We start from the raw sequence: 25,609 nt of genomic DNA on the forward strand, positions 1-25,609 counted from the left end.
TAGAGAAATGCAAATCAAAACTACAATGAGGTATCACCTCACACCAGTCAGAATGGCCATCATCAAAAAATCTACAAGCAATAAATGCTGGACAGGGTGTGGAGAAAAGGGAACCCTCTTGCACTGTTGGTGAGAATGTAAATTGATACAGCCACTATGGAGAACAGTATGGAGGTTCCTTAAAAAACTAAAAATAGAACTACCATACGACCCAGGAATCCCACTACTGGGCATATACCCTGGGAAAACCATAATTCGAAAAGAGTCATGTACCACAATGTTCATTGCAGCTCTGTGTACAATAGCGAGGGCATGGAAGCAACCTAAGTGTTCATCGACAGATGAATGGATAAAGAAGATGTGGCACATATATACAATGGAATACTACTCAGCCATAAAAAGAATAAAATAATGCCATATGCAGCAACATGGATGCAACTAGAGATTATTATACTAAGTGAAGTAAATCACAAAGAGAAAGACAAATGTCATATGATATCACTTACATGTGAAATCTAAAATATGACACAAATGAACTTATCTACAAAACAAAAATAGACTCACAGACATAGAGAACAGACTTGTGGTTGCCAAGGGGGAGGGAGGGTGGGGGAGGGATGGATTGGGAGTTTGGAATTAGCAGATTCAAACTATTATATATAGAATGGATAAACAAGGTTCTACTGTAAAGCACAGGGAACTATATTCAATATCCTGTTTTAAACCATAATGGAAAAGAATATGAAAAAGAATGTATATATACGTATAACTGAATCACTTTGTGTACAGTAGAAATTAACACAACATTGTAAATCAACTCTACTTCAATAAAATAAATTTTTTAAAAATAAAGTCCATTTAAAAGGAGAAAAAAAACAGGTATGTTAACATATTTGGGAAAAGTTACATTATGATAACACAACACAGAAAGAACAATATAATGAAATGTCATCATCATCCCTTTTGAATCCAAGAAAACTTCTGAATGGATGAGTGGGGATATTAAACAACATTTAAATAATGATGCTAAGTGATATTTCATGATCCTAGAGAAGACAATTTGAAGTATCAACACTCCTTTTCAAAAGGGTTACCACATCTTTAAACTAATGAGTCATGGGGATTAACTTTAATTCACATGTTAATCAAATTATTTCTAACATGGAATGTTGATAATGTATTTGATACCTTTTAAGACATGTACATTTTGATTTGGAGTTTTAATGAAGCCCAGAAAAATCAGGTAGAAAAACAGCCCGTTCTTTGGTTTATATTGTAGCACAAATTATTATAAAAATATTCGTTAGTTTTCAGATCTTCCTGAAAGCAACTGCCTAAACTTTGCATTAAAACTGCTTATGTTAAACTTCAAAGGACCTTTCTAAAAGTAGATTGATACCTCACATTAGACAATACAGATATTTTTGCTAATAGAAATTATATTCTAAACCAAAGATACAGTAAAATTGGATCCTACCGGTCAAAGCATGGTTAGTTATATCTAACCTTGAATTTATAACTATGGCTGCAATGGTGAATTTTATAGGCCAACGATAAAAAATAGTTAAAGGTTTGTAATTTGGGGACTAATAGGCTTTTATTCAGAGACTTTATATTTATCACACAGACAGACTCTACTCTGCATCTGAAAGCAGTTGATTTCTTTCTGTTTTCTACTATTCTCTACATGAATTCTGAGAGACACATTACAAACAAACCCTGCACTCACCATGGCCTCTGCAGAGTTACATCTCTGGTGTGTTCTGCAAATTAATCTAAAATGTGAGTTACAATAATTTCCTTTTTCAAATTAAGACAAGGAACAGCCTGGAGGAGGAAACTACCAACATTAGGAAGGTAACATTTTAGACCTCTGGTGGGAAAGAGACCTGTGTAATTTTACTTGATTAAAACCACAGAGCTGTTTAACTTGGTTCCTACATTAGGAAAGCCAGTAAAATAAGCCAAGACCTTAAATGCTTATACTACAGAGTTTGCACTGTCTCTTTTTTTCAGGGGCAAATTTAACCCAGCTGTCTTTCCATATAGCAAGGCCCTGACCCCTAAAAATAACAGAAGAATGGCTGGAAAATGTGGGTGACACAATCATCATCATCTTGCAAGAATTGCAGAAAGCTGCAATTCTACAGACTCATCTATTTTGTTTTCATTTCATTTACATGGAAAAATACCTTTAAGTTTTCACACTATCATGCTGCAAATGAACATTAACTTCTTGGTGAGCTTATTTATGCATTTACTTGTCACACTACGATAATTTTCTTTTAGTGTGATCTCAACACATATCAAAAAAGTGTGGCTCTCATCTACTTGAATTTCTAGAAGCCAGAATAAAAAAATTAGACCATAGGAAGGGATGGTATAGCCTTGATTATGGATTCAATTGACTGATTTTTATCCAACAGTGAATATCTGCTCATTAGAAAATAAGTTAATAATTTCAGAAATGTACAACATAAAAAACCAACTCTGAGAAGAATCTTAGAAAGTATCTGTTCAATGCACTTATTTTTTAGTTGAGGAGTGTAAGCTCAGAGGGGATAAATGACTTCCTGAAAGTCATAAGCTAGTTACAGACAGAGCCAGGTCTCCTAATTCAAGGCTCAACACACTTTGATTTCAACAATAGTACAACCAGACAATCATTTAAGGTCTGCAGAGTAGGAACTTCAAATCTTATACATCTTTTCTACATGTCTACATTCACTCAGTGATATTTATTTCTGCAGCCTGAGGCTATAAATATAATACCAGTTAGATATGTAGAGCCAATGTATAAGAGCCTCAAAGCAATCCTGAGGCTCCAACACCATCTGAAGTCATCTAATTCCATCTGCACTCTTGACTGTGCCCAGCCAGGACAGCACTGATGAAGAGAAAATTAATTTGTAAACTGCTAATTTGCTAAAGTGAATCAAGCAGAAATTAGTAAATTCACTAGTAATTAGTAATTAGTAAATTAGTGGGTCTTAGTCTTTACACCAATACTCAATTTTGTTATGCATATTGTTTCTTCATTCAACCAATATTTACTGAGCATCTCCTATGATCTAAACATAGCACAGACAAGAGTGAGCAAGACAGGACTTCCCTGGTGGCCCAGTGGCTGAGACTCTGCGCTCCCAATGCAGAGGGCCTGGGTTCCATCCCTGGTCAGGGAAATAGATCCCCCATGCATGCCGCAACTAAAGATCCCACATGCTGCAATGAAGATCCCGCATGCCACAACTAAGACCCAGCACAGCCAAATAAATAAATAAATGAGTGAGTGAGTGAGTGAGTGAGTGAGTGAGCGAGCGAGACAGGCCATGTCCCTGCCCTCATGGAATTTACAATCAAGTAGCAGAAGCAAAAAATTAACCGATAAACAAATGACAAAATAATTTCAGCACACCATAAGTGCTATTGAAGAAGTTGAACTGGGTGATCATAGTGGTAAAATTCTATTTTTGGAAAGGTGGCCTTTTTGAACAGGTAACATATGATCTATGATCTGTGTGATGAGAAAGAGGCAGCCACGTGAGAAGCAGAAGGAACAGTATTCCAGGCAAAGGGAAAGGCTAAGTAAGAGGCTCTGATGTGGGAACACGTTTGGCGTTTGGTTGTACTACAGTAGGCAAGGAGGAGCAAGGTAGTGAAGACATAGGCTGGATAAGGGATTTGAAATATTTTTTCCCAAAAATAATGTAGACACGAACCCTTTTTTAGAAATGAGTCTGGGGCTTCCCTGGCGGCGTAGTGGTTAGGAATCCGCCTGCCAATGCAGGGGACACGGGTTCGAGCCCTGGTCCGGGAGGATCCCACATGCTGCGGAGCAACTAGGCGTGTGCACCAAGGCTACTGAGCCTGCGCTCTAGAGTCCGCAAGCCACAACTACGGAAGCCCACGTGCCTAGAGCCCGTGCTCAGCAACGGGAAGAGGCCACTGCAATGAGAAGACCGCGCACCGCAACGAAGAGTAGCCTCCGCTCGCCGCAACTAGAGAAAGCCTGCGTACAGCAACGAAGACCCACCGCAGCCAAAAATAAATAAATAAAATAAATAAGTAAATTAAAAAAAAAAAAAAGAAATGAGCCTGAACGCTACACAATTTTATTATCTTGTTATACACAGGTGGGACAAACTTCTGCATTAGGAAAGCCATAGTGATTCTAAATCATGTGTAATTTACTTATTTTTAAATGCATACAGAAAACAAGTCTCAGGTAAGTGCTTAAATATGATTTTGTTTACAAGGAAAAAAAAATAGTACAGCATTTTGACCACCTGGAATTCAGAACTGCATTCCGTTTAGACATGAATGGGTCTACGGATACATGATCATCTGGTTTACCTTGTCCAGCAGGTAAAATCTCCAAAGGACTAAGGCTGAAATCACTCATTACTATTGAATTAATCAAATGACAAAATGTTCTTTAAATTATGTGATGCATTTTTTTGGTATTAGTGCAATCTATTTTTGTAGCATGAGTGTCATATTTGTCGTATGTATAAAATACATAGAATGGTTAATAATTTCCTATAATTATTAATATATAAATATAAATATATATAAAGAACAATAATTTACTGGAAGATTAGGCAGGTCTGTAAGGTAAAATATCTATGTATATAAATATAAAGATCCTGGGCCACCTGAAATTGAAGGATGTGGATCAAGCATCTGAATTCCAGTTTTGTGAGCAGCTACCCTCATATAATCAAGCCTGTGAGAATTTCTAACCCTCTCTGAATCTCATGTCTCTCTCAGAAGTATAGGTTACTATACGTTACTAGGTTTAAGAGACAATGAAACAAGAATTTCTAAGCGGCTGGCACATAGAATAAACTCAATAAATTTTAGTGCTTCTCCCTCCCCCCATATATTTCCTCTAATAAAAACAGTAGCATTTATGATACAGGAATTATGCTCATACAGATTTCATTTGTATCTTTTAATCAAAATTTTATGATATTTTTCACATAAGAGATATATGTAGGACAAAGGAACTGCTGCTAAAGCTCTTTACACATCAAACTCTGAATTAAGACCTAGTGTTTCTAATTGTTCTGCTGTCTGGAACCGTCCCATTTTGACTGTCTAGCTCCTCCATCTCAGACTGTGTTTCCTTCATCTCAGACACAAACACGTGCCCGACTGCAGTAAATCACAGTTAATCGCATGTCTTAAAGTAAAAGACAAAAATGATGCACAATTGGGAGAAATTGTCAGTTGGTGAATGAGCCTCCCTCATTACACTTCGTGCACAGGATGCATGCCAAGTCTGTATTCCAGGCAAGAAGATTCAGTCTATGACACTGAGGTACAACCTTTGTGCAGCGCAGTCTGGTCCAAAGAATCAAATGCTTTAAAACACACAACGCTGTAATTGCAGCATATATGGAACATTCAATACAGGACTGTGCATAATCATGAACAATTTGAAAGAACCAAAATGTTCACTGATGAGGGACTGAATAAAAAGACTAGGTCTTGGACATTAAAGGAAAAATCTATGCTGTTACAAATGATTTTTTCATATTGAATAACATGAGAAAATGTCCATGACATATTCTTATGTGAAAACTGCTTACAAAACAATGTTTCTTTTTTTTTTTGAGGATTATATAATTGGTGGAAGAACCAAGAAAAGAGAGAGAGAAGGAGGAGAAAGACACTGGGAAAATATACAACAAAAATGTTAACATTTGTTATTTCCGAGTTGGTCATACTTTCTAAATTTTCTAATTTTCTAAAAAAAACTTTCTAAGTTGTTTAAAATTACACTTGAATTTATCTCTGAATCTATTGCAAAATGTCAGTTTTAAAGATCCATAAGAATCTTTTAAGGTGAACTTACCTATTATAATAAAAACGTCATCGTAAAATTAAAAAATAATCCCCCAGTAAGCACTTAGATACAATTCTATTATTCCCTTCGTTATACAAACAAAATAAACTTTGTAAAAATGTATTCTATAAATATACAAGAAAACCATGTTCAGCAAAATTAAATGTTCAATACAATAATTTATTCCAACATATACCTTATAGTATATTAACATACCAGAAAAAAATCATTATAAATTCTTACTAATTTAATACTAATACTGACAAACTACAAAATATGTTCACAGCAAACCCAACAGCCTTGAATTTGAGGAACTGCAAATCTTCTCTCCTCCACTCACCTACTCTCCCATTATTTTCTACACTGTAATAGAAAGACTTTACATCTAGCCACCTAGTAGTATTCTGATGCTAAAACCTGACAGCAAACAACATATACACACACACAAATAAGATGAAAACAAAGTTTTGCAATATATCACCAATCATGCTAACTTTTGTTTCATTTCAATTTTAGAAGAAAAGAATATACAAAACCCAAGAGTAGAGTCATTCCAAAGGTACTGAACAGTCTACTAACCTTGAAATAAGAAATAAACATTTCCTGCTCTCTTTTATTTCTCGGGGGGTGGGGTGGGAAAAGATAATCATATTTCGTTAAAAGCCCATATCTCAACCTCAGGCGTCTTTGTGCCCCAAGGGTAATATTTCCATTCCATTCTTAATGGAACAAACTTCTAATCAGAATATGTATTCAAAAATAATTGAGGCAATGCAATGTCAACACATCATGCTGCCATCAGCATTCCTGGTGTTGGGAATTGACTTGGCACACTCTGGTGTGACAGCGAGTCAGGGCAGTGCAGACACATCAGACGTGATGAAGTGAGGGGAGCCAGCAAGGACGACACAACAGTTCTGCTCCTCTTTGGGTGCCTAAGTCAGTGTTGGATGAAAGCTTCTAAGCTGGAAGAGGCCAACCTTAAAACCTTCAAGGAAGGGATGACTTGTAATGGATCCAGGCCAGGACCTCAACTTTTAAATCAGCGTCAGTGTCTACTTTTATAAAGTTATTGAGAATTTTTGAAAGAATAGTCACTTTCAGAAAGGTTAACACTGCCTCTAGATTTTTAAATTATTAAAATCTCAGGACAACATACACTACTGAATATATTTTGTGATGCTCTGAAACAGTCCCAAGGTTTAAATCCAGGTTTCCTCAAGTTTGACAATATATTGGTAGTTGTTGAAGCCGGGTGATGGGTAATGGGGCTCCTTATCGTATGCTTCTACTTTTGAATGTGCTTGACATTTTCATAATAGAAAATGGAAAAAATAGATTTCTTTCAATGTATTTTATATTCAAAATTTTACTGACTTTTCCTTTGGAAATATATGAGATCTGATTTGTGCTTATGATTATTTAAGGCTTTAACAAGCAATGTGGATTTTCAAAAAATCTACCAAGCATGATGTTGATCATAAAAAAAATTTTTTTTTCACTCCTGAAAAAATGTTACCAGGATCTGGAATGATAGAAGAAGTGCACCTAAACAAATGCAGTGCCACCATCTGCCTGGCATTCTCACAGTGTGACAAAATAGACTGGTAATTAACTGCTTTCCTACCGAAATCTGCCAGCTTTAACTCCCCCGTGTCACTGATCAGAAGGTTCTGTGGTTTCAGGTCTCTGTGCAAAATATAACGCTGGTGGATGTAAGACAGCCCTCGCAGCAACTGAAATAAAAACAACTGAAAAAATAGGGAGACAAAAGTTAAAATCTGAACACAGACAAATGCCAGTTTCTACATACAGTCTGCCAAGTACTTGTGTTTAGTGAGAATGGGTACCCATCACTAAATTTCCTACCAAACTATTTAACCAGAATTTGCATAAGGGTATGGAAATTCCTAATTCATTAAGAAGTAAATCTGAAAATTTCTAACAACCTATTATGTCAACCCAGAGTGATACCTCCTCAGCCAGAAAGATCTATAATCCAATCTGTGTTCTATAAATTAAGCACAATGTAAAGAATCATTTTTTAAATAATATTTTATTTCTTCAGGTCTAAATTGATGCTTGAGACAGAGAAAAAAATCTATCCAGAACATTATAAAAAGAAGCAGAATTTTTTACTAAGTTTATGTAAATGTGCATGTATTTAATTCCATAGAAATGACATAAACATGGTACCCAAGGATTCACCCATTAACATGCTTTAAGGAATGGAAAGATAAGATGATTTCAAGTAATTAAAACAAAAACAGTCACATGGTCCAATTATTACTGGATTGTAATTATACTGCTTTTGCACATATGGCCATAGAGATTAGGCTGTTGCCTAAAGACAGACATGTACCTTCACTAATTACAGAACAGACCCGTCCTAAAGGGAAAGGAAACACAGAAAACAGAGAAATCAAGAATTCAAGAGCAATGGTTTTATAAGAAATAATTTTAAGAAGTGACTGATGGCCTTCCCTGTTTAGTTTCATATTGGATCCTATCAAATGTTTCCAATTTTGATAACAAAAAATGTGATTCACTAGGCTTTCCAATATTTATAAAAATGTTTATAAAAAAGAGACTATCTTTAAACAATTTACTTGCCAAAATAATCCTAATTGACAGTTTTTAAAAATCAATCTCCCAAAACAAAAATAAAAACAAAAGGTTTTAAGTGCCATCAATACCGTAGTCTGTGTAATCAGCTGGTAACAAAATGCAGTTTCAGGGAAATTTTAAATGAATTAGATGCCAAGTGTGGGCAGTATAAGGATTCCAGGATCTTCAAATGGAGAAGACTGGCAACTCATTTAGGGCCCTGGAAGCTAGCATTTCTGGGATATTTTCCAACTAACTAGGGGCTCTGAAAGCCAAATAAATTTTTTAGAGGGTGGATACCTTGAAATAACAGTAGATGAATTCATTTCAAAATCTCTGTATGTGATAATATGCTGTGGAGCAGTGAAGGCCTAGGATCATTATTTCCAGAATCTAAGTACCAGAAACTAAAAAGCTGTTCTGTGTTAGCCTGGATTAAATTACTGGCTCAAGAACCTCGGGAAGCAAACGTCTCCTGGACTCCTCCTTTCAATCCTTCCTGTGTAGCAGATGGAAAGACTTAACACCATCACCAGCAGCTTCCAGTCTCGTTCCTCACTTCTAATACCCCCTGCATCCTGAAGCGGAAAGCTTACAATTTCTAAGAAAATCCACATCCCTTCAGTTTAGCAGGGAGAAAGGATGAGCAAATAAAGCTGCTTTGTGTTTTCAAAAGCTTTTCATCAATCAATCAATCAATCACAAAGGCAGACCACATAACAAACTTAATTTCAAAAATAAACTGATTTTGAAAAGAAAGTCTGCATTCTGCAAGGTGCTAGCAGAGACTTACCAGACTGCGATTATCTATTTAACCACAGCAACACATTTTAGTTGAACAAGCAATGACACAAAGTGCCAGCTGCCGTTCTATGCATCATAGAATATGAACTCATTTGATCTCTGTAATAATTTTAGTGGTGAAGGTACCACTATTAAATCTGTATTAGTGATGAGGAAACTGGGATCAGTTTAAGTGGCAGAGACAGGACTCAAAACCCAACAAGTTTGACTCCATGCCCTTAACCACTCTACTGTAGGAATCTTGGCCAGAACACAAGTAGGGAGTGTTGATAGAGAAGCTGCTTCCTCCAACTAACAGGGTAAAGTCTGGGCATCTAACAGCACGGCCTTCGAGGCTGCTGAGCTGAGCCCTGATTCCCGCTGGGTGCCCAGGCATCATCTCTCTACATTCCCTGACTCCAAACAGTCTCACGCACCCCCCTACACACAGCATACTGCTCTTCAGCCCTTGACCTTTGTTCTTACCTCTTCTCTGACAGAAGAGCCCTGTCTCACCTTTGCCTGCTAATCTCCATGTATTTCTTAGGTCTCTCCTCAAAAACCACTCCTCCCGGGAGGCTTTCCTGACCCCAGGCTTTCCCTCTCCCTACAGGTCTGTGTGAGGGGTTCCTCCTCTGTGCTCCTGGGGCAGCCGCTACATCTGTCTATCGCAGTTATGGTATTACCCTATCTCCCACAGACTGTGTGCCTTAACCACCTTCCTAACCTGGGTGCACAGCTGACACTCATATACCAGTAATGTGATGACTGAACAGAATTTAGACACAGCTGTATGAAGCAGATCCAGAAATAACAGATGCCTGGAATGGGAGTCTCTAGAAGCTAAGGGTAGAAGTGGATAGATCAAGCAGTCCCAAAGGGCTCTTCTTTTAATACCTTTACCAATTAGTGAAAATATATAATCCTCATGCTAATCCAGAAGCTATTCAAATAGGGTAGCGTATTAAAGAGGATTAAGAAAATCAGTGATAGGAAAGGATGCAACCACACACTCCAACTACAGTTGTAAACATGATAAACTAAGCCCCAAACAAGACAAGTAGAGCCCCAAACATTAAGTTAGAGCCCCAAACTAATTTTTAGATCTTTGATCAATGCACAAAGTCAGAACAAATCCCCATAGAATAAATTCATTCAGGATTAACTAAGTGCCAACCATGTGCCAGGTACTGTCACGTAAGAGGGATGCAAAGATGAACAGGATATAAGATGTAGTCCCAGACTCGAGGAACTCACAGCCCACTGGGTATGAGAGACACATAAACAGATAACTACCACTTAAAGAGGTCTGCGCTGTGACAGCAACGCGAACTGAGTGTACTGAAGGCACAGAGGAGGGAGGAAACTTGTCACTCTGAAAACAGAATTCATTACACATAAAATTTTAATAGGAAAACAAGCAGTCACTAGATGCACAAGATGAAGTGATGTATTATATGACAAACCTCTTGCTGTTCTGAGGGAAAAAATGGAGGAGACCAAGCAAGCAGATCACTAAGAAGACAAATTAAGAAGAAAAATTTAAATAAATGAAGACAATATATGAAACAGTAAAATTATCAATGCACCATCATAATAGTAATGGTGGCAAGGGGACAACAGTATAGTTCACTGAAACCATTAGTAAACTTGGTGTTTTAGAAATAACATTTCAATGTGTTTAACAGAAAATGTACCGCTAGCTAGGGGTGGGAAGGCCACAAGGAATTAGCACTGAGTTTAATAGAATGTCCCATGGAATATTCTTTGGGAGTGTTTTGAGAAAGGCAAGTCTTGGGCATTTCTTCCTTTAGGCAAACAGGCAAGTATCTAACTTGCCCATGTAAATTTTTAAGAAAGCCACTTCACTTGGTTGTTGTATAAATCACCACATAACAAGCTATATTTGATCTTTGTGAAAACCAGAGGGTACTGTGAAAACAAGGACCACCAAAGAGGGGTCACATGCAGAGAAAGAGTAAAAATCAGCTTTGCTACTCGCTAATAAAACTTGGTGAACATCAATGCAATCTCAGGTACTGAAAAAAAAGGAAGGGAGAGTAATACTAATTGAAGGCTTACACTCATTTAAAGGCTGTTCTAAGTAATTTTACATATATTTTATAATCTTGTATTTTTCCTTTTCTTTTAAACAAATGAGAAAACTAAAGTTCTAAAAGCACGGGAAACTTAAAGTCATCCAACCATCACACAGCACTTGTGAACTTTCCACTACATCTCATTATCTTAAATGAGGTTGATGCTTACTAAACGCATGGATGAATACAGTTATACACCCAATATAATCAAAGTGCTCTGATTAAGTGAACCCAAGTTTGTAAGCCTCAATTAGCATATTATGTAATGAGCATATGATTCTTGAATGTCTATTTTTGCTACTTAAAATCCTCTTAGAAATAAATAACATGGCAGAAGACAGCTTTATGTCCTGAAGCTGATAAACTAACATTATTTTCATTTCTATCTTCTTATTTTTCTACTGTAGTAGCCATAAGGTCTTCCTAAGAATACCTTGTCCCCTCAGGATATTCTATTCAACTTTATAAAAGGAGATATCTTCAAATCCTACAGTATGATCACTGAAGAGTTATACCCTAGTTCGAATATGTTCACTTTTTGCAATAAGAATCCCCATGGGAAAATGCCTTAAATAGCAATGATACGATGAACAGGGACACTTTTACCAGCAGCAGATCTATCTATAGCCCCGTTGTCTTGCCATCCCCTGCAGAAAGCAGCTCATATTCTCAGGGCCATGGCATATACTTCTTGGGAATATCCTTTAATACTCCTTCTATTCCCTTCTGAAACTCTTTAGACTTTAAGTAGGTGAAGAATATCAGGATAAGGCTTTTTATCAAAACATTTAGAGCAAGTTGGTAAAAAGCACACACACGCATCATTGGACTTAATATATTTGTTACTCAAAAGAATTATTGGCACTTGCAGGGAGCAACAAATTTTATACCCCTCCACCCCCGTCAAAGTCTAAAGATGTGTGATCCGATGCTCTTTGTCTCAATGCTTACAGTCATTAGATTCCATGAATGGTCTGAAATCCATGCATTATTTAATAAATGTGGTTCCATTTAATATGAGACTAAGCACAGTGAACATCTTGCAGATTTTCTGGGCTTGGGTCAACTATCTTCAAGGGATGTCCAGGGTCTCTTAGGGCTTATTAGAGTGATTAGCAATGCACCCTATGCCTTATGGCACAGCAGCAATTCTTACAAAGAGAGTTAGTTAAGCTACTTTTCTGTCACCTGGGGACCAAGGTTAAATTTTTGTATCTTAGGTTTTTCATCTTAAAAATGACTGATTGTCTTAGATGCCCTTAATATTCATTCATGCTGTAAAATTGTATCCTTTCATTTTATGAATAACAGAAATAGAAGGGACTCTACAAGTTGAGCAGCTGTAATAACTGCCATTTACTAAGTACTTACTAGTAAATTAATCCTTCCAACACTTCTGCTAGGCAGATACTATTATCTTTATTTCACAGATAGATAAATAAAGGCTCAGAGAAACTAAATGAATTGGGAAAAGGGACCCACAGCAAGTGTAGTAGAGGTAGTAGAGATAGTTCCCATTTTTGTCTTGCTCTGACACCCACAATTTAAAACACTGCTACCCAAAAATTATGTATACTATTTGAGTAAAGTAGTTACACATTGTGTGAATCCAAGGCTAGAAAATGTGACATTGGTAAATAAACCAAAGTTGTACATGGCTAATACATGCTTCAAATAATATGCTCCATGTTTAGCACCATATCATTTAAAAATCCACAGGATACACAAACATTAAATTACTCATGCATCAAACTTTGTAGAAATGAAAAATAATTAGAAAATTTGAGTCCTCAAAATATCTAGTGAATGTGAAAATACATTAAAATATGCATCAGATAATGATTTTACTGCAATACTAGGTCTTCTTCAACTTTCAAAAGAATGATTCATTCCATTTAGTTGAGTTTCAAATTTGCAAATACCTAATGCAATTATCAAATCATAATTTGTAATACAATGTACATAATACATTCCCAAATAGTTTATATTTTACACAACATCATTGCAATTTTATGTGTTGAATTTTTTAAAAAGAATACTAAGAAGGTTATATGGAGATATATGGGAGACAGAAATAAAAGCCCAGATAATAAAACATTATGGTATAATTTATTTGTCACTTTGGACATACTTGACAGTATTAAGTGTGCTACTGGGATGGTGTAAGACACAAACGTTCATGCCAGGTCATCAGGTCATAGATATGTCCTTTTTTGCCCTGTACTACAGATAGATCTGGGTCTTAGAAAATCTGAGTAGTAAGGACAGTTTGTCTTGCCACGTTTTGCCCTTTTTGAGTTCTTTCATTTAACTTTTTCTGCTTCTTCATTCTACTCCCTCATAAGTCTTAGATATGGAACATGTTCCATCATTTCTAAATAATGTAACAAAAATTTAATTTTCATTCTCTATGTTATTTATACATTAATATTCTATTCTTAAAGATGATAACTTTCTGGAAGGGAATAACTCAGAAAATAAGAGTTTCAAATACTTGGGCAAACTCTTGGGAAAAAGCTCTTGCACACTTCCTGTGATCCTTAAGTTGGCCTCCCATTCCGCCCTCTCCTCCTGCCTCAATACAATGGTGGATATCAACAAGGTGTTGTTCTAGGCACCGAGATGCCCACAGTGAGCAAGTTGACTGGAGCCATGGGAACCAGAACTGGGATACTTACAAGGAGTCAAATGGGGATTGTAAGACAGATCTGTGTTTTGCCATGTTCCTTGAAAGAAGCACACTAGCTTCTTTAGTATGTTAATATATTATAATAATATGTAATATTATATAATAATATATAATATATTATAATACTTAATATTTGTATACTAATACTAAGTAAATTTCCAAGTTATTAGGGTTTGTATGTATGATGAAGAAAATGGGGAGGGCTGAGGATGAGAAACTTCCATTTAATAAACTTGGTCAGCAGCCTAAAATTAGTATTAGAAATATTCCTTAGCTGAGTAGAAACAAGATGATCAAATTTAAGCTACTGGTTTTAATAGTTGCCCAACATAATTTTCCAAGAGAGAAACTGAAACACTTATTCCAAGGAATTCTAATAATATAATAATATTAAGTATACAACTGACCTTACTGATAGGCACTTTTTGGAACCAAAAAGAAATAGCATGAAATACAAATTTTTGCTCAACTTCATTTGTGAATGTATGCAACACTCCCCCAACTACAGGGCCATTCTTTTTACACACAATGAAAAGGAATAAATAGAATTTAAAATGGTTTTACTGCCTAAAGTAACACCTTAAACACTATCAACATGAATTGTCTTAATATCAGTTGATAAGGCCAATGCAACATTTTTTAAAATTGAGGGAGACAGATGCAGACTGAAAAACTGACAAAGGTGATGAATCTTGAGTGTAAGAGTCTTAGAGAAAGATCATTTCTGCAAGCTATACAATAGAGAAAAATATGTTTGAAATGGAATGCAGTAAAGACTCTTAGTTTGATAGGTATGATCAATAAACCTCTCTCTCTCTGCATCTTCTTAGAGAGGTCTCAAGTAACAGGGATTTATATATTAATGAGAAAATATCTATGAAATGTACTAGCTACTCACATGAAGGCTGAACTTGTCTAGGACTTTCAGAAAAATCCCTGGAAGTGTGTACATACTCTGTTACTCAGCTAATTTCCCCCCTGGGTCCTCATGTTTGTCTTGGAAAACATGCAAACAAAGGGGTCGAGTGCAAGATCCATCTTAAACGGGAGAGAGGCAAGGTGAATGGCTTGAAGCTTGAAACCCAGGAGGGTATCTTTCCTATTTCCACTGGATACCACAGCCCCTGCCACACCAAGCTGGGTAATTCCATCTAACAAAATATCACAGGGCATACTTCTAACGACTATCTGTATTTCATTAATTTTTGGGGTGATTTCTTTTCAATCTGGGTTTTAAAGCATCTCTAGGAAAGAGTAGGCTGTTCAGTTAGCTGCCTTGATTCCTTTGTCTGATTCAAATCATTAACAAGCACATCAGCAGATGATGCCAAGCATACAAAAGACATGTTCTAAACAACAAAACGCACGCCCCACATCTTAAACAGAAATTCACTACTCAGACCCCCTCTGAACATCCAACACAATATGAATTGACACATGAATTTCACTTTCTTTTATTGTTAATCCTTCACTGTCTAGACATGGAAAATCATTTTGTTATAACAAAAATAGGATGAAAAGGCTCCGAAGAAAACTGGACAGGTGCTGAGACTAGGTGTCAAATTTTTAAAACACTCTTGAATGGCTCCATGAAATAACCGTATTTCCCAAAATACAGAATAATGAAAGGCTAATATTCACTGTAATGCATAGTAGGAAATCATTACCAGCTAAATGAGAGTTCTAACGCAAAATATGGAGAAAATCAGGTGTTATCCGATTTTCTATCTCAACATTAGAAAGTCTCATTCAGGAATCAATTCTCAGTGCCATCTGTATGAGACAGTCTTAATTTGGCATAACATTATTCTGACTGTTATACACCTGCTTGTTCTTGGAAAAATAGCAATTTTTCAACCATAATAATCCTCATATCTTTTTAATTAATATAGATATTGAGATAAAAAATAAAACTCAGCTTTATGTCCAAAGAATTTCAGATACTTCAGAGAACAAGGCAGATAATTCAGAATTACTTTGGTTATTTTGGATTACAGTTCTTTAAAAAAAAGAGGCAAATGTTTTTACAAAAAAATCTTCTAGAAAAGTCATTAAGATGACATGGCAATGAAGGTAATTACATAAAAACACAGGAAGACCCAATGTCATCATGGTAATAAGATTCAAGCACCTGTATTTCTGGATATGAGCTGGAGACAGCATCAATTAATCTTTCTTTTCTTTAATGAACCTGAATTTTCAGTCTCTCATGCTTATCATTTTTTAAAGAACACATGTAAAGCTGAATGAAAGAGGGAATTTAGACTGTTATGGTCATTTTTTAAAAAACTGATCAATCTGTAAATCACTGAGAATTATAAAATGAAGAACTTCAATACAAGTCTGCCTTCAACTCAGCTATGACAGTCAAAACCCAATAAAATTCATAGTGAATGGTTTGTAAAGGGGGAAAAATGAACTACCTTCCGCCCAAAATTCTAACCAGTTTCCTACATACCAATTATCATGTTCTAGCAATTGGTTGTTATACCTTTAATCATCATAAATATTTACAACAAGGCCAATGTCCTCAGGCTTTCGATTCAGGTTTTAAATTGTCCTCTAAGTAATTAACTGCTAAAATTACCCATTTGTCTAAAATTGATATAATACAGACCATTAGTTAATAGTGAATATTTATTTCAGAAGGCCATACTGAGAACAGACACATTTTGTAGGCAATTAAAGTAGCAAAGTGATTATAGCCATTTAGTTAACATTGACAATTTTTCTTATGAGTTTATTCCAGTGCTTACAAGGAATATACAGCACGAAAGATAAAACTTTAACAGATGTTTTCCTGGGATTTAGTACAAAATTACCATAGACTAGCCTATGCTTTACTATGAAATCATGAGTTATGTACTCTTTCAATTGTTCTTTTCTTCCCCCTCATCCTTCAGTGATACATCACCTTTGTAACACTTGCAAGCCTACTTGATTCACAGTAAAGAACAATCGCCTCAATTCTCAGATGCATGGCATCCCACCTCTTCACAATAAACAAGTATACATGAAATCTAAACAAAGACACGTACATTTTTATAATCCAAGATAAATGTTTAAAATATTTCCATATACTGTCATGCTTCATAGTGATGAAACCAAAAGTCAAAACTGTCAAATTTAGAAGCAAAAGGACTTGATCGCTATGTTTTCCTTCTGTTCACCACAATAAATATTCAGTATTTATTACATTCCTATCCTTTAATGATCTATGAACTATTTAACCAAATGCAGAGCTTCAGAGTTATTACAAGAACATGCTCTTTTAAAGATAATTGCTTATCTCACCTGGTTTTCACACCTTACATTTATAGAGAACCATTACAAGGTCTTATTTTAGCTCAACTGTTGTTGTTTTTTTTAATCAGCATCTAGCACAGCATTATGAACAGTTGTTAACTTAGTAAATATTATTCTTATGTTCTTCATTTTGCATTCATCGATTTAAGTGACAATAAATATCACCATATGAAAAAAATGTTAATCCATCACACAGAAATACCCATGGGACATCTGTCAAGGTGTCATAGTCAGACTTCTTTGAGAATAATTTCACCTGCAGTGCAGATCCTAAATGTAACCCTGGAGGAGTGCACTGTCTCTAAGCAGACAAAACTGTGAAGAAAAGCCAGTGCATGATTAGCTGAGTGGCCTCCCATGGAAACCAACATGGTAATGAGGGCTGTTTGCTTTCATGCACTACAGTTCAGATGCCAAAACACAGGCATTAACAAGATGCATTCTATTTTTTAACTTCCCCATACCTTCAGAGAAGGTATAACTATTATCTTCAACATGAAAATGATGAAAAACCTATGTGAATGAGTACATATAAAGTCAGAAATAACAAGCTAATTACTGTAATTTAATATATGAATCATGCAACGTAAGGAAGAGAACATTGGACAAAGAATCAAAATGCTCTTTGACAAGTTCTTAATCTCAGTGATTCTGATCTTTATATAAAATGTGGCAGCTGAAATGGATGACTGCTTTAGGATGCTAATCCTGGAATGAGCCTGGCTATAGCAGAATTCACTTAAAGAAGTGTTTTTCTAACTACATCAACATGTAATATTGATTACATATTACATTTTATAATATTACATATTGATCGTAATATTGTACTGTATTATAATCATGTAAATGTTATTTACAGCTGAGCCATTAAGTTTTATATGACTACTTTCTTCCCCTGCACAATAATTGTTTTTCCTGGTGTTAGTAACTATCTAGTCCTTTTGTTGGTTGGTTTGCTTGCCTTTGTTGAATTTTCTTTGTGGTTATCACTAATTCAACACCAAATTCTTCTTCCATCTTGTAAATCTGCTCAAACACATTTGGTATTCTATCTAACTCTTTCATCTTCTTAGAAATCTCTCCTGGAGACTTCTGACCTGCGCCAATCAGACTGATCGGTTACCCTTTCAGCTCGATGCACAGTTGTTATCCTGGGATTCTTTTCATCATTGTCTTGAGGCTCTCCATCTCTCTTCTATGGTAGCCTCTACTACCTGGTTTCCTTTTCTTTTCTGCTTTGGTTTATTCCCTGAGTTATAGCGCAGTACATCTTCAAGTAGCTTCCTGAGAAAGGATGCAAGGTATGCAAACTTTTCGACTCCTTGAACACCTAAAAATAATTATCCTACTCTCACACTTCACTGATAGTTTGTATAGAATTGTAGATTGGAAACAATTTTACATTGGAATTTTCAAGTTGTTGTCCCACTTCCATCTCCATTCCAGTGCTGCTGTTGAAGTTTAACACCACTGTAATTCTTGATCTTTAGTAGTAAACCTGTTTCCTTTCGGTAGGATCTTTCTTTGAAATCAGTGTTCTGAAATTTTGCAATAATAAATGTTATCGTTCATCTATTTTCATTAAATGTTCTGGGCATTTAATGGACCCTCTTAATCTTGAAGTTCACATCCTTCACATCTAGAAAAAGTATAGTTTAATGTTTATTGCTTTAATGACTCCCTCCTCTCTATTTTCTCCAGTCATTCAGATGGTTGATCCCCTGGACTGGACTCCAAATTTTTTGATACCTTCTTTCTCATGTTTCAGATTTGTATTTTATGCTCTATTTTCTGGCAAACTTCTCCAACTTTTTCTTCCATCCATTTTTACTGTTATTTTTCATTTCTGTCATCATATTTTGAATTTCCAAAGCTACTTCATGTTCACTAATTTCTCCTTTTTAAAAATAACATAGCATTGTGTTTTATAGATGTACTGTTTTCTTTTACCTCTTGGAGAATATTATCGATAATTTTTTTGAAGTTTTCTTTCTTTCTTTCTCTGTCTAATCAATGCAAGCAACTTTGCTTCCTCTGAGTTACTTATTTGTCAATTGGGGTCTTCATTATAGAATCACCTAGATTCTTTAGGTCTGTTCTCTTGGACTGATCAGATTCTCCACAAAGACGCTTACAACTTTCTACCTTGAGGCGTGGGTCTGATACCTGTTTTCTGAAGCACCACAGTCCAGGCCCTGTCTCTCATATATATATATATATTAAAGTTTCACAGATGACTCTGCTGTGGAGCCTAGTTTGAAGACCTCTTTGATGATGATCAAAGTTTCTTGCACCCTTAAATATTCCTAGCACGGAGACAATCCAGTACATTTTGGCAAAACCTCAAAAAGCCAAGATGTCAATAGCTATGGGGAAATGGAAACTTATATACCAACACCTATCGCTGCCTTTCAGTTATTCAGAAAGGTATAAAAAGAGGTAAATCACATCATGCACTTTTGGAGGCAAAAATGTAGTAGAGTATCAATCTGTAACCATGTCAAACAACTTCTGAGTGAGAGTAGTTCCTGCTCCATATGACTAATATCTAGACTCAGTGTTGGCGTCATATCTAATTTCTGTGACATTATTCATGCTAACTGCACATCTCATTCACCAGTAAGTTTCCACCACACCTTAGGAGGTACAAGCTCTTGCAGTAATAAACCTTGTTTAATGCCCCAGTACAACCTGAACTTGAAATAGGTAGCAAACACTAAGTATTTTAAGTATGAGGAATGATCATAGGGTGAAAGAAAAGGTTGCAAAACTTGGGTAACAGCTGTTGAAACACAGTTTCAAGGAGTGCAGCCTAGTAACTGAAAACCAGTAACCTAGAAGCTCAATCTTTCCATGACCATTAAGAGATTAAGGAAAATAAAATGTAATGGATGAAGCAGAATTTACAAAGGCTACAAAAATCACCAGTGATACTGGCAATGCTTTGTGGAATGACCTCTCTTTATTTCACCAACAAACTTGCCCATAACTAATGACACACAGTGCTGGTGAAAAGACCAAACAAGGATAATGGAAATCCAGTGATTCCATGGTTCTTTGAAAAGGCTCAGGTCAGCTCTTTAATCTTAATCCTGTCACTGAATTTAAAGTCTGGAAATCAAAGTTAGCTCAGAGTAGCCTCTGATTTCCACTGAGGCTGGTAGGCCCTGGGCTTCCACTAGCTGGGCTCTCTACAGATTCCCCAGGCTAAAGTGGGAAACGCGGGCGGGGAGGGGGGAAGGAATTCAGAGATCGGGGTTGACACATATACACTATTGATACTATGTATAAAATGCACAACTAATGAGAACACACTGTATAGCACAGGGAACTCTACTTAATGCACTGTGGTGACCTAAACGGGAAGAAAATCCAAAAAAAGGGGATATATATATATATGTATAGCTGATTTATTTTGCTGTACAGTAGAAACTAACACAACACTGTAAAGCAACTATACTCCAAAAAAATTAATTTAAAAAATAGATAAATAAATAAAAATAAAGTGGGAAACAGGAGTAAGGATGTACTGTACTGTTGATTGTGAACCCAATCAACCCTAAGAAGAGAACATTAAATGTATAAATGAGACAATTTGAGATGTTTTAATGTTAAAAAAAGAATTATGTATTAATTATAATACTAATGTTTAAAGTTAAATTTGAACATTAACAAGATTAATAAACAAATCTCTTCATCTGTTAAAATTTCTTGCCCAATCTAACCACTAAAAAACTACCTATGTCAATGGATACAGATTTTTAAGAAAAATGAATAGTCAAACAATTTAAAAGAAATCTAAACGGAACAAAAAAATCACAACAACAAAAAAGGAGATATATGAAAATATCAACAAATACTGTAAGTACCATATTGACTCTATTATTTATTTTAAAAACAATGTTTTGTCAGATTTCCTACAAGTTCCTACATTTTAAAATTGTACAACATAGATGAGCACCATAAAAACCCTCATTATTAATTTCATATTAAAAAGCACCTATAATTCATTAAGGAAAAAAACCAATCCAATAGAAAAATGAACAATATATAAGAACAGGTAACTTGTAATGGCAGAATTACAAATGGTCAAGAGAATTAAAAGATGCTCAGCGTCACTAGCAGTCAAGAAAATGCCAACATAAAAAATATTTCATTTTTACTCATCAGAATGGCAAAAATCTAAATGACTGGTTAGTCAATCCTAGGGAGTGTAGAGAAAAACAGTCCTTCTGTAATTTACAACCTTGTGGGCAAAGGTTCCAGTTAAATTCATTAAAACTGACATCACGTCTCTAATTAATAGAGAAAACCCATTAACTAGATATTCAAAAGAAATGAATATAAAGGTTTTATACTAATACCTACTCTAGAATCATTTTTAATAGGAACATTTTGGAAACAACCTCAAGATCCATGAATAAAGAACAGTTGCAAATTACGGTTTATTCATACTATGGAATAATATGCAGTTATTAGAAAGACTGAACTACATAGTCATGTATTGATTTTAAAGGATATCTATGACATATTCTAAGAGGAAAAAAAACTTATACAAAATATATATATTATTTTTATAAAGCAAAAAGAAATAAACACATGTAACACCATACGTGCAAATATATCTCTCCTAGCAAAGGGAAAAGTACAGAAGAAAAAATATGCCACATTGCAAGAAAGGTGCAGATAATGAATGGGACGAAATGGAGACAAATAATTTTACTTCAAATACATTTATAAGTTTAGCCTTCAGATAAACTTTGGTATCTTCTAACTCCCTAACATATGCCAAGACAGAATCTCTTGTTTTAAGCTTGAAATTTTTGGACAATTTCCCAAGATGGTTGCTAGGTCAAATCTTAGAAAAACTTAGTCCTTTTTATACACAGTAATCCAATTTCTGGTAAAAGAAATGAAAAAAAGCAGTAGGAAAAACCATTTTTATCTGTACAAACAAGTGAAAAATATGCACCATGAACTCACCATAACACTGTTTTGGATCATAATAATACTTTATCTTGAAACCAATTGGTACTGCAGTATGGAGCTCCAAGCTAGAGCTACTGGAGATTCCCCTCTACTGAAAACAGTGTTACGACAGGATTCCAGTGGATTTTACTCATTATTGGCAAATGTTTCTCCATGAAGAAAAAGCAGGATAAGGTCTAAATAATAATACCCCAGTGAAAATATTTAATGTCAAAGCATGGCTTCCAATGTCAAAGCATAGCAATGACTATGGTTCACTTCAATATTACTTCTGTTTACACAATTTTTTTAAGTTATAGTAGAGAGATTAGATTTTCGCTCAAAAAATGCACATGAAGAATGCTAACCCTTGACTTAAAAAGATCTTTTCCTACCTTCACATTATCTGGATGCAGCCCCCCAGGGTGCTTGTCCATGTACTGACATAAATCAGTATGCTAGAAGAAAAAGGGGAAAATGTATTAACATCCCTCTGGCTATAACACAATGAATCAATATTTTTTTTACTTCAAAGTCATCATTACTTTCTGAACAAAGCAAATATAAGACAAGCGGGTGGATTTTTTAGTGTATGCAGTTGCATGCTCCTCTGCCCCCTGTTTTAACCACAATCAAATCATTATCTTTACCTCTAGGCTCTGTCTTACATTAAACATATCTGTGTATTAGAAGGAATTCATGTCCACAATTTTTTACTTTGTTAAATGCCTAATTTTCTCCTCACTGAACATACATCTCTTAACTGGAAAAAACAAAAAAAACAAAACCCTACCTAAAAATATATGCCTTAACTTAAAAAAACTAAAGCATATACACACACACAATTAACCAATCCAATTACAATTTCAATTATCTTGTATTTTCCAAGTGGAAATGCAGGTTATGATTATTTATGTTATATGAGATGAAAATACTACAAACAGATCATTCCAGTAAAATTAATCATTGGATTTATTTTGAGTTTTTCATAACTATATTCATTAAAAAATAATTTTCAGATTCTCAGAACTCTTGAATATATTTGAGAAAATATTTACGTTATAAAACTTTATAAAGATTTACTTTATAAATCAATACAAATACTTTCAAAATTATAAATTAAGACAAATACATCCAGATATAACTTAAAAGGAATATCCCAAGATAGCAACTTATGCTGTTATTCCTTCAAATATCCCAAGCTCAATTTGCACACAATTATATATTTTCTTTTTAATGCTTTTTCTGTTTATATTATGAGTTACATAAAACTTGGAAAAAAACATGTAGAATTGCTATATAAATTTTTCTAATCTTATTGGAGGATACTGTAAGATTTGTGACATTGAAACATTTAATCATTCTGTAAAAGCCAGTGATCATGATTATTCGTGCCCCATTATCAGGCTTCAATTATTCAGGAATCATAAGTTTTTGATACCTTCAAGAACCTGTACCATGGCTATAGCTATGATGACAACAGTTCAGATTCCTTTACTGAGTTTTTATTGCATGCCAGGTGGTAACTCCCAAGGATACAGAGCAGAATTTAGCATTCATTCATTATTCATCATGTATTTCTTGAGCACTTATTATCTTCCAGGCACTACACTAATCACTAAGGGCATAGAATTCAATGAAATAGATGCTGGTGGAGAAAACCAGGCATGTCAGTAATTACAGTAGAGTATGTTGTATATTAAGAACAGTACTGGGTAATGTTTGAGGACATAGCAGGGGGGAACTTATTGTGGTCTAAAGATTTCAGAAAGGCCTCTGGAAAGCATTACTTCTAAGTAAGACTTGAATAGAGAATGAAAAAGGTCAGCCAATGGAAGAACAAAGGGAAAGAAGATGGGACAGAAGAAATGCTCTTAGATATATTTTGAGACAATATTGCCTTTATCTTGCACCACACCCAAGGTGTTTAGCTTCCAAATGAAAGTCAAGTTCCATGAGGACAGAAATTATATTTGATTTGGAAATTATTGTCTCTCTGGTCCAGGCAATGACAGAGAAGAAGAACTAAATAAATACAGGTGGAAACAGTTTTACATATAGTATAGCTCATTAAAAATGAGCCTAAAATATAATTATAATGGGTTTCATGGAGTTTTTCCTGACTATATAAAAGTTTTATTTCATGCATTTAATTAATTGAGGAGTGATTTCTGGATCCCATACTGCCACTTTGTAACTCCATACAATTAACCTCTCTGTCCTTTCAACTAAGGCTAACACCTTCCCTAGAGATTTCTGAAGAACATATAAAATAGTATGTGAAGCACTGACATATATACACTACCAAATATAAAATGGATGGCTAGTGGGAAGCTCCTGCATAGCGCAGGGAGATCAGATCGATGCTTTGTGATGACCTAGAGGGGTGGGATAGGGAGGGTGGGAGGGAGGCTCAAGACGGAGGGGATATGGGGATATATGTATACATATATCTGATTCACTTTGTTGTACAGCAGAAACTAACACAACATTGTAAAGCAATTATACTCCATAGATATTAAATAAATAAATAAAAATAAATAAAATAGTACATGAGAAAGCAGTTTTTAATCTATAACATGATACACAAAATAAGGTAGTATTTAAGATACTGCTCATTATACAATAAGACCCATGAGGGGAAGGACTGTAATTTGCTCATTGCTTCACACACAACAAATAAAGTGGTAAATAGAAAGTAAATCCAATCATAACAATAATATATAGCCACATGTTAAAATTCCTATTAAAAATATAAATTTTCAGTTTACAAAACAAAATCAAACTCACACAAGCTAAATATACACAACAAAAAATAAGAGAAAACCTGAAAATAAAGAAATAATACATCATATTATATATTACACATTTACGTTATTTATGTTTTAGGATATTTATACTGGTAAATATCAATAAAAAAGCAAAAAATCAGCATATCAATGTAAATATTAGACATATTAGAATTCAAGGAAAAAGTACTAAACATTTACGTACCTAGCAACATGGCATATCACTATAAAGCAAATATTGATCAAAATAAAAGAAGAAACTGAAAATTTCACAAAATCTTGAAGGGTTTAGCTTACCTCTTTCAAAAACCAACAAATGGAATTGACAAAAAAATAAGAATTCTATAAAGGATATGAGTAACACAGTTAAAAAGCATGTTTAATTTTGTGCCCAATAAATTTACGCTACACATGCTTAAAGAAGTGGAATGGTGTTGGGGACAAAACTTTCACCATATTTTATACTTGACATATACGTATTAAATGCCAATTGTGCATAAATAAATAAGAAAAGTCT

At 34.9% G+C, this 25,609-nt stretch overlaps 1 protein-coding gene across 4 annotated transcripts in view; it reads right to left on the reverse strand.

Moving 5' to 3' along the window:
* The window catches only part of CDK14 (cyclin dependent kinase 14), a 563,146-nt gene that overhangs the window by 265,937 nt on the left and 271,600 nt on the right, over positions 1 to 25,609 (reverse strand). For all 4 annotated transcript variants that reach the window (XM_082471983.1, XM_082471984.1, XM_082471986.1 and 1 more), the window contains 2 exons: positions 22,699 to 22,761; positions 7,479 to 7,602 (listed from right to left, as the gene is read on the reverse strand). In XM_082471983.1, coding sequence (XP_082328109.1) covers positions 7,479 to 7,602; positions 22,699 to 22,761 — 187 coding nt within the window. The remainder of the gene's footprint in view (positions 1 to 7,478; positions 7,603 to 22,698; positions 22,762 to 25,609) is intronic.

This window comes from Balaenoptera physalus (assembly GCF_965194825.1).
Source record: "Balaenoptera physalus genome assembly, chromosome: 8".
In the NCBI taxonomy this organism is placed as follows: domain Eukaryota; kingdom Metazoa; phylum Chordata; class Mammalia; order Artiodactyla; family Balaenopteridae; genus Balaenoptera; species Balaenoptera physalus.